Raw genomic sequence first — 11394 nt, 5'->3', positions numbered from 1 at the left:
CTGTTTTATATATTAATTTACCTGATTGGCTTTAAGGCCATAAGCAAGAATTTTCATTTATACAGTCTGAGTAAACCATGGGTTGTAACTTGGTGATATTGTAGTGAAGAGGCTATATGGCAAACTCGTATGAAACTTTGCAAAATGCTCCCTTTGTTCAAGATAATAAAATCATCGTACTCTAAGTGATCTATGTGGTTACAGCTCCAATGAAGGTGACAGTTGTTTAGAAGCGACTTTTTTTCTTCTCACTTTTATCCCTTAGCATTTGCGCCAAAAAAGATTACAGCGCGTACATGGGAGGGATTCCCCAAAATGCGACCTTCAGAAGGAGGCTAAAGGGAATCTCCACAAGAACACACCTCCATATTTCAGCCAATCCTCTTGAAGGAATGTAGGTGACCTCCATCAGCTAGGTCAGCCATTTTCAGTGAAAAACGTGTCGGTGTATGTTGCGAGGGATGTAACTCTATATAAACAGAGAACAGGGAAATGACGAACAGGGAATTTGAGCACCAACCCATTCGTTAAATTATTTGTTTTTCGTCTGTGTAACGCCATTGTCAGCTGAGAGATTCATAAGCTTGTTGAAGACCGTAACATAGCGGTGCGTAAATGGTGGTTTCGTATATGATCATTAATAACAGCAAACAATAACCGGAGCTGTTTTTGAACAGTCGGTATACGAATAACAAAATAGCTACAACGGAATATGAAGAAAATTCATGTCTTATTCGCTACTCAGTCACAAAAGTTTCGATCGATTTCTGGATTTGAACCAAGCAGTCAAAAATATTTCATGTATTATTTCGTGGCTGGTTATGCCTATGATATCTTTGATATATTGATATTCTGCAGGTAATACAGCTGCGCTAGCTCTATGTGGCTATATTTCGTGGAGCTGCACGTATATGTAAATTTAGGTTACCCCTCCTGGCTTTGTTATGTTAACTATTATAACGAGAGCCCAAGGAAATTTCTACCGGGAATATATTACCTAACTTTTTTTTTTTATTTGGTCTGTATTTAATGTGACAATGAATGATTTATTTGTTTACATTTGTGATTGGAGGTTTACGCTGAACTCAAGAATATGTCACCTACACCACTGCGGCGAGCATTATAGTGGGAGGAACTGAACAAAGAACTGTGAATGAATTTTCCACGTGTAATGTGTCAATCATGTTAATGGGAGGGGTTAGGCCTACCTCAGACTTAAACAGAATAAATAAACTTTCATTAAGCAGTTAAAATGTTGTGCTATTATGCATTGTTCACTAAATTTGGACATTTTTTTCATGCAAATATCTACAGAAATAGATTTTCAGTGGAAAAAGTTGAATCTCAGAGAGCAAGCAATAAAAGTCTTACATTCTGAATTGTTAAGGTTTTTTTTTTATTCAAATGCAAGGTGTGTTTCCATGTTTTGTTTCCTAGTGGCACTTGATTCTTTATGCCAACCTAGCTATTCTCTATTCCAGACATAAAGCAACCACTGCTGCAGGTTTAGGTTTCTCCCAGTTTCACTTTCAGGAGTTTTCTGTGAAGAACAGGTGTGACATCAGCCTGGTGGGATTTCGTAGAAATGAAGCAGCAAATTCTCTGTATTGTTAGCTATTGGCTGGTAGTTGGGTAGTCTGTAGTTGCAGTACACTTATAGACTGTATATGGATGAGACGGTCAGCTAGTTTGGCAATCCCAGGTAACACTGTTCATGTGCTGTACAGGTACGTAGGCTGCCAAGACAAAAATGCTGTTTTATGTCTAAAGCAGAATGATTTTATTCCAGAAATCAATCCACATGAACCTTTCACATGTTAATGTTGTGGTATTTTGAAACTCATATACTTTGTTAGCACTTTTTCTCTCGAGACTGGCAGTTTTACTTCCTCATCATGACATTGACCCATGGTTGGTGTTAGTCAAACACCTGAAGATGAAGTAACCATGTAAGGTATGAAGTGGAGAGTTTTTTTAAAATAGTGTGTGGAAGAGTTAAGGATTGCTTTGTATCCAGTGTTATAGAAGTATCATTCATGGTATATGTTGCCATGTGGTGCGTTGTCATCCTTGGATATAGGTTTCATGTTTTATTTCAGGTCTGCCTGGCTTATTACTGGGTCAGTGTCGTGAGTTGTGTGGGTGGTAGCTAAACATCTATACACCACTTAAACCAGAGACGGTCTTTAATAGTATCCCAGTACCCTGAGTCTGTGCTGAGTGACCACCAAGGATGACAGTGACAGAGACATTACAAGGGGTGGGTGAGACAGTCCTGCCTGTCCCCACCTCCGCACGCCCCACAGGGATAGATGCTGTGATTGATTTTATCGGCGGCTGTGCAGGTAAGTTGACAACGCAACAACTCCTAGAGTTCAAATCTTGAGGTGAGCCAAGCTAGCTGTCATAAAAGTTCTCTTATATGTGTCTTGACAAAATCCAATTAGACACTAATGAATCACAAGTAAATGTGTTTCCCTGTAATCTGTGTTATTGATTTATTTTTTTATTTGAGTGAGGGTTTATTTGTTAAATTGTTTAGCCCGTCTCTATTCACATGACAAACAGCCCAGCTCAGACTTGCTTCTTCTTCAGTCATATGTGATAAGATCTCTCAACAACCTGCAGATGCTTATGGGTTGTCTCCCACCATATTGTTGGCCACTGCCACAAAAGTGAATTATTGATGAGTAATACCAGTGCAGAAAAAAAAAAAATAAATATTACCACCTGAACCAATAAGGACACTGTAATTTGCAATAAATCAGTCCATTTTTTATATCATTTTTAAGGGGGCGTGGCCACTGTTTACACTGGCCAGCCATTGGATACTGTGAAGGTAAAGATGCAGACATTCCCCACGATGTACCGAAATGCTCTGGACTGTTTTCTGAAGACTTACAAACAGGATGGAATAGCCAGGGGCTTATATGCTGGCACAGTTCCTTCACTGGCAGCCAATGTGGCAGAAAACTCAATTCTCTTCTGTTTCTACGGGATGTGCCAAAAAGCCGTGGCTTTCACAGCAGGTGTGCAGGACGTGAAAGACTTGCACCCGCTGCACAATGCATTTGCGGGAACGGGAGCTGCATTTTTCTCCTCGTTTAGCCTCTGTCCCACAGAGCTGATTAAATGTCGACTACAGGCTATGAGAGAAATGGCCACCAAAGGGGAACTGGAAGGTGGGCTAGAGAGACTCAAAATGTACGTTACATGGTTAACCTGTCCATATTCATATGTTTTGGAACTTTCTGTCATTCTAGTTTCCTCCACCCACAGAAAAACTGACCACCATCATAATAATGAAAAATGACATGGTGTTATCAACAGTTCAACAGTTATCTTAAATGACCCATAATTTCATCCAAAAAATGCATTTTTGGAAGTGAAAATATATCAGTATATATCACTTTTGGTGCTGAAACATTTTTCCAGTAGGACATCATCATACTTTCCAGTAGAATATCATCATACTTTTCAGTAGGATATCATCATACTTTCCAGTAGAATGTCAGCATACTTTCCAGTAGGATATCATCATACTTTCCAATAGGATATCATCATACTTTCCAGTAGAATATCATCATACTTTTCAGTAGGATATCATCATACTTTCCAGTAGAATGTCAGCATACTTTCCAGTAGAATGTCAGCATACTTTCCAGTAGGATATCATCATACTTTCCAATAGGATATCATCATACTTTGCAGTAGGATATCATCATACTTTCCAGTAGGATATCATCATACTTTCCAGTAGGATATCATTATACCTGCCAAGTTCCGAACAAACTTCAGAAAACAATGAACATGCTTGTTAACTGTAACCTTGCCTGGGGCGACAGGTTAGCTATGACTAACATTAGGGGATGCTAGATGGTAGGCAAATAACTGACCCAAACACAAAATCAGAGTCAGTGATATGTATTGCTGCCATCTGGGTGACCAGCCAGGCTGATGACCGTCCCAGGTGGTGGCTAAATCCTCCTGCCCTGTTCACATCAGGGCTGGACTTTATGGCCCCAGCAAGGACCTTAGAGAAAGCATTTAATTACCCAGTTGTGGGTGTCTTCTCAGTACATGACTTAACTAAGATTTGTGTGTCTAAAACATTCAAAATACAGCATTTAAAGACAGCCTAAAAGGTAAATGTAAGAGCATTTCATTGCTGCCTAACCTGCTATTTATACTCTTAGAGGTGTGCAAAATATGAAAAACCTACTACCTCTACTTTTATAACTAAACATCATTTAATCACCGTGAAACCACACTGACTCGTTTAATTTTACTGTAAATCCTGAATAACTTTTTAAATATCATTGCACCTGCAAGCTAGTAACCATGATGACAAAGTACAAGTTAATATCATAAGTAAGAAGGTCTGCAGCAACCTGTGGATGGTCGTGGGTTTCCCCCGGGCTCTGCCCGGTTTCCACCCACCATAATGCTGGCTGCCGTCATATAAGTGAAATATTCTTGAGTACTGCGTAAAACACCAACCAAATAAATAAAATAAATACAAGTTAATACGGGCTCAGTCATATGCAACATCCCAACCTAATATGAATCACTAGTGACAAGTTAATACCAACACTCATGTGCAATATCCCTACCTAATATGAATCACTACTGACAAGCTAATACCAACACTCATATGCAATATCCCTACCTAATATGAATCACTAGTGACAAGTTAATACCAACACTCATATGCAATATCCCTACCTAATATGAATCACTAGTGACAAGTTAATACCAACACTCATATGCAATATCCCTACCTAATATGAATCACTAGTGACAAGTTAATACCAACACTCATGTGCAATATCCCTACCTAATATGAATCACTAGTGACAAGTTAATACTAACACTCATATGCAATATCCCTACCTAATATGAATCACTAGTGACAAGTTAATACCAACACTCATATGCAATATCCCTACCTAATATGAATCACTAGTGACAAGTTAATACCAACACTCATATGCAATATCCCTACCTAATATGAATCACTAGTGACAAGCTAATACCAACACTCATATGCAATATCCCTACCTAATATGAATCACCACTGACAAGTTAATACCAACACTCATATGCAATATCCCTACCTAATATGAATCACTAGTAACAAGTTAATACCAACACTCATATGCAATATCCCTACCTAATATGAATCACTAGTGACAAGTTAATACCAACACTCATATGCAATATCCCTACCTAATATGAATCACTAGTGACAAGTTAATACCAACACTCATGTGCAATATCCCTACCTAATATGAATCACTAGTGACAAGTTAATACTAACACTCATATGCAATATCCCTACCTAATATGAATCACTAGTGACAAGTTAATACGAACACTCATATGCAATATCCCTACCTAATATGAATCACTACTGACAAGTTAATACGAACACTCATATGCAATATCCCTACCTAATATGAATCACTAGTGACAAGCTAATACCAACACTCATGTGCAATATCCCTACCTAATATGAATCACTACTGACAAGTTAATACCAACACTCATATGCAATATCCCTACCTAATATGAATCACTAGTGACAAGCTAATACCAACACTCATATGCAATATCCCTACCTAATATGAATCACTACTGACAAGTTAATACGAACACTCATATGCAATATCCCTACCTAATATGAATCACTAGTGACAAGCTAATACCAACACTCATGTGCAATATCCCTACCTAATATGAATCACTACTGACAAGTTAATACCAACACTCATATGCAATATCCCTACCTAATATGAATCACTACTGACAAGTTAATACCAACACTCATATGCAATATCCCTACCTAATATGAATCACTAGTGACAAGCTAATACCAACACTCATATGCAATATCCCTACCTAATATGAATCACTACTGACAAGTTAATATGAACACTCATATGCAATATCCCTACCTAATATGAATCACTACTGACACGTTAATACCAACACTCATATGCAATATCCCTACCTAATATGAATCACTACTGACAAGTTAATACCAACAGTCATATGCAATATCCCTACATAATATGAATCACTAGTGACAAGTTAATACCAACACTCATATGCAATATCCCTACCTAATATGAATCACTACTGACAAGTTAATACCAACACTCATATGCAATATCCCTACCTAATATGAATCACTAGTGACAAGTTAATATGAACACTCATATGCAACATCCCAACCTAATATGAATCACTGGTGACAAGTTAATACCAACACTCATATGCAATATCCCTACCTAATATGAATCACTAGTGACAAGTTAATACCAACACTCATATGCAATATCCCTACCTAATATGAATCACTAGTGACAAGTTAATACCAACACTCATATGCAATATCCCTACCTAATATGAATCACTAGTGACAAGTTAATACCAACAGTCATATGCAACATCCCAACCTAATATGAATCACTAGTGACAAGTTAATACCAACACTCATATGCAATATCCCTACCTAATATGAATCACTGGTGACAAGTTAATATGAACACTCATATGCAATATCCCTACCTAATATGAATCACTACTGACAAGTTAATACCAACACTCATATGCAATATCCCTACATAATATGAATCACTAGTGACAAGTTAATACCAACACTCATATGCAATATCCCTACCTCATATGAATCACTAGTGATGAATCTTTTTCCCCAAAGGCTTCAAACCTAACACATCAGTGTTGCCAAAAAGGCGGGGCGCCAAACCCTAACTACAGCCTTACTACATAACTATCAGATCATCACATATCGCCACAGTTGACACTGAGTTTAATTGAACTACAGCTTACTCATGGTGACATTTAAGGTCATTTACAATACATCAGATGTTTTGTTGATCTTCTCTTAAATGTTTGGGTGTTCTCATATTCATGTACCTCAGATGTCAGATTTTTCCAGCAGCCATGGGCTTATCAAGTACCAATTGTTGTTTGTTGTTGTTAGAGGTCCACTTGGACTGACCAGAGAGATTCTGAGAGCTGAGGGCATCCAGGGCTTGTTTAAGGGGCTGACCAGTACATTTATGAGGGAAATGCCAGGCTACTTCTTCTTCTTTGGAGGATATGAAATCACTCGGCAGCTGCTTACTGCGGAGGGAAAGACGAAGGATGAAATAGGTAGGCTGAGCATCATGAATCGTCTTGAACATTTTGAACATTAAATTGTACTACTCCATGTCTGCAGCCATTAAAGTGGGTAAATACCATAGGCTTATCTCTCAATTCTACCGTTTTAAAATGAAATGCAGCATTGGTTGTTTTCCAGACAGTTATTTATAAAACATGTAAATCATACTGTCCTGATTCTGGTGTGCCAAAGTGATTCGCTTGCATGACCATTTCATTGCTGGTAAACCAAAGGCTATAGAAAAAGCTGAGTGGAAGTTTGCAGTAGCCGTGAAATTTAACGTTCAAAGACAGGATGTCAAAAGTTTGACTGACCAGCAAACAGGCAGAGTCATTTAGTAATCAGTTAAAAGAAAAAAAATGAACGACTGAAAGGCTTTCAGCGAAGAATTCCTATGGGTTAAAATCAGAGAAACTTGAGTTAGAAAGAAGTATGAAAGCAGACGAAAGTCAGAGAAAACTGAGGTCACATGTCTTTTGTTCCCCAGGAGTAGTTAGGACGATTGTTTCCGGTGGAGTAGGGGGTGTCTGCTTGTGGACGGCCATTTTCCCTGCCGACGTAGTCAAGTCACGCATTCAGGTGCAGGCTGTTGTGGGATCAAAGGCACCTACTTTTACAGCCACCCTACTCCATATATTCAGAGCTGAAGGTATGTCAGATTTGTTTCCATTTTCCCTTCATGTACTTAAGTCACCATGGTGATGTGGTGATGGTTCAAGTTGTTGTTGCTGATTTAGTTTGCACTGATAAACCCGTCCTTGACACCCCTCAATGTTGCTGATTTAGTTTGCACAGATAAACCCGTCCTTTGTACCCGTCAATGTTGCTGATTTAGTCTGCACTGATAAACCCGTCCTTGATACCCCTCAATGTTGCTGATTTAGTTTGCACTGATAAACCCGTCCTTGATACCCGTCAATGTTGCTGATTTAGTCTGCACTGATAAACCTGTCCTTGATACCCGTCAATGTTGCTGATTTAGTTTGCACTGATAAACCCGTCCTTGATACCCGTCAATGTTGTTGATTTAGTTTGCACTGATAAACCTGTCCTTGATACCCGTCAATGTTGCTGATTTAGTTTGCACTGATAAACCTGTCCTTGATACCCGTCAATGTTGCTGATTTAGTTTGCACTGATAAACCCGTCCTTGATACCCGTCAATGTTGTTGATTTAGTTTGCACTGATAAACCTGTCCTGGATACCCGTCAATGTTACTGATTTAGTCTGCACTGATAAACCTGTCCTTGATACCCCTCAATGTTGCTGATTTAGTTTGCACTGATAAACCCGTCCTTGATACCTGTGAATGGTTCTTAAGTGTAAGTACTTCAGGTAAGGTGGATTTGTCCTCCTTATGTTACAAGACTCATGACTGATTCATCCACCGTATTGGGTCACATAAGTTTATTTTAAAGTTTGATTAACTTCTTATCAGAAAAACTTTTATGTTAGCATCAAAGATATCATTTCAATGCCAATGTGTGCTTCTGAAAGAACGTTTTTACATACCAAACTTTCGATGAGACACAGTAAGTAAAGTTTGTCTTAACAAGTACATGTAGTTTACATACCTGGTGTATTATGATGTTATAATGTCATTCTCCTCTATATACATCATTCACACTGTGAAACTGAGGCATAAACCTCTTTGTTGCCTTGTCCTTGGGGGCCAGTATGGCGTAGTAGTGTCAGTATAGCAAAATACAGAAATACATGTGATCGTGAATTGTCCAATATTGAGGGAGATACAAATGTAGTCATACAGTCATGTTTGTTACAGGCACACAATATCTGTTAACTGTTTATGTTGTATGCATGTATTGTGTATTACAGTAATAAGATTAATTAAGATTACAGACATTGCACGTTGTTTCTATTCACAGGTATCCGGGCACTGTACAAGGGACTGGGACCGACCGTGCTACGAACCTTCCCTGCCACAGGGGCCTTGTTCCTGGCTTATGAAATGACCAAAAAGTGGCTGAGTGCCGGTGTGGATAGCTTCTTGTAACGCTCCTGAATTTTAGTACATCAAGCTTGTCCATCAACAGGGATGCAGAACCATCTCTGATTGGCTAGTGTGAGAGACAGGCAGCTCCAGGATGTGCCTAACTAACTTGAATTTTAAGTAAATTTATTCAAGCATGACCATGTTTGTAAGCTTTAACCTGAGAATTCCTTTCCCCACTTTCAGCCATCCAGCGTCGATTCTGTATCCCTTTAAGTAAAGTTTTGGGAAAGTTTATGCCCTCCACTTATCACTTTTAGGATTTGTAAATATGTCCTCTGTAAAACATGTAAAATGATGTACATTGTATAAACCATAAATACATGTATCCTCATGATATTCTGTATGTGATATTTCAGGTGTTAAGAAGGGAATTGCATATTGTAATGGTATGTTAGTGTAATTGTAAAAGACATCAGGTAAATGCGGTGAATCTCACATTGTTGCTTTTTTTACATTTTGTCTCATGTTGAATTCATTATTGAATTGGAACATTCTGTTGTTGATCATATGTTATGATCTACTCTTAAAAATTTAGTGAATTAATTTTGGATTAAAACCGTGTTCCTGTTTTACAATTTCCCATCTCACAGTACCCTATTTTGGTTTCAAGGTTAACATTGTCAGTGATGTTTGTATAGGATAATGCAGATGTCTAACATATCATCCTATGATAGGTATAACTTAATTGTTACAACTGTTGATATTTCTTACAGTTTTCCGTTTGTTAAAGGAAAATGTAGGGAAAGTTTATTACTTGGTCTCGCATTGAAAGAAAGGTTTTGGGAATGAAAATGTTCAAAAAATTTCATGATCTTTGGGCAGTTTTTGAACCTGCATTTCCTCTGTCCACAAGTTTGCAATGCACTGTTGATATTTCTTACAGTTTCCATCTGTTAAAGGACATTGTGGGGAGTGTTTATTGCTATTCCATGATTTTTTTTTTATGCATGTTTTTTTATTGAAACCCTGGCAGTCAGGGATTCAAACCAGCTGGATTGGGGGCCTCCATTTAGACAGATCATGTGACTGGATACATCATGGAATCCTGGACTTGAAACTTGGTATCCACAGGCAACCATGTTAATTTTCAGATGAAGTTTGCATACGTTACCAGTATTCTGTTTTGTTGAGTTTGTGTACATTACCAGTACTCTGTTTTGTTGAGTTAGTGAAAAGTTACACCTATATGTGTGGATGACCATTTCGACAGTTTTGCAAACTTTTTGCTTTATGGACTCTTCATTGGTATAACTTGAACCTAAGTATGTTTCCGTTTCTTTGCGATTTTTAATTTTTTTTTAATTTGAGATTGCACCAAGCTTCCAGTATTTTTTTTTGTGGTTTGGTTGGGCACACATACTGCCGCTGTAGATGGCTTACTCTATATGTAGTTGATCTACACATTGACCCAATAACACAAACTGGTATCTTTTATATTTCTTATTCCGTAGCTTTACCATGGCTTAAACCATAGTCCTTCATTTTGTGGCTTTATTTGTCACCAATGTAACATGACATATTCCGAATGCCTTTGTGGGTGTCTGCTACTATAGACTTATTTTACATCTGTGTATGTGTGATGTGTGCTAACACTTGGAGAAATTTCACAGTCACTGCAGGAATGGAAGGTGTTCAAATTCCCAAAGACCAGTTTTTATTTCTGGAATTATTATCACAGTTTCCTCTAACTCAGACAACAATATTTTCTGTTCATAATTTTCTTCTAAACCAGCTTATTTGTTTTCAACCTCTGCAAGGGTTAACTATTAAGCTGTTTTCAGGTGCCAAGAATTGTTAAGTTTGTTGACATAATATAGGCCTAACTGACGTATACATGTACCTAAATGACCTAAAAGTTTGCCCACAAAAGTGCATTTCCAGGGGCAAATAAATGTCACAAAATATTATTTTGTGCTGAAAGGTACAATTTTCCATTAGAATATCATCCCATGATCCAAGCCAACCTCAAAACACCTTTCCAAAATCAATAGAACTCGCAGAATCAGGAAAAACGGGCAAGTTAATCATGAATGAAATTTATGTGTGTCACTGGCCACAGAGGTAGAACTTATAGAGCGCACGTTCCAGTTAAACTAGTTTTTAGTATTTCAAAAATTTGAGAATCTCGTCTGGTGCCATGTGGGTTCTGGCATTAAGGGGGAATAACTCCTGTCATGTTTACATGTC

At 38.0% G+C, this 11394-nt stretch overlaps 1 protein-coding gene across 1 annotated transcript; it reads left to right on the top strand.

Moving 5' to 3' along the window:
* Positions 1–438: 438 nt before the first annotated feature.
* LOC135472752 (mitochondrial ornithine transporter 1-like) lies at positions 439–11244 on the top strand. The gene is made up of 6 exons (XM_064752414.1): positions 439–607; positions 2100–2345; positions 2793–3204; positions 7010–7182; positions 7680–7841; positions 9080–11244. The coding sequence occupies exons 2-6, from the start codon at positions 2234–2236 to the stop codon at positions 9205–9207; spliced, it is 987 nt and encodes a 328-aa protein (XP_064608484.1). The 5' UTR covers positions 439–607; positions 2100–2233; the 3' UTR covers positions 9208–11244.
* The last annotated feature ends 150 nt before the right edge of the window (positions 11245–11394 follow it).

The sequence above is a fragment of the Liolophura sinensis genome, chromosome 8 (assembly GCF_032854445.1).
Source record: "Liolophura sinensis isolate JHLJ2023 chromosome 8, CUHK_Ljap_v2, whole genome shotgun sequence".
Classification (NCBI taxonomy): Eukaryota; Metazoa; Mollusca; class Polyplacophora; order Chitonida; family Chitonidae; genus Liolophura; species Liolophura sinensis.
This window is presented reverse-complemented; position numbering and strand designations above follow the sequence as displayed.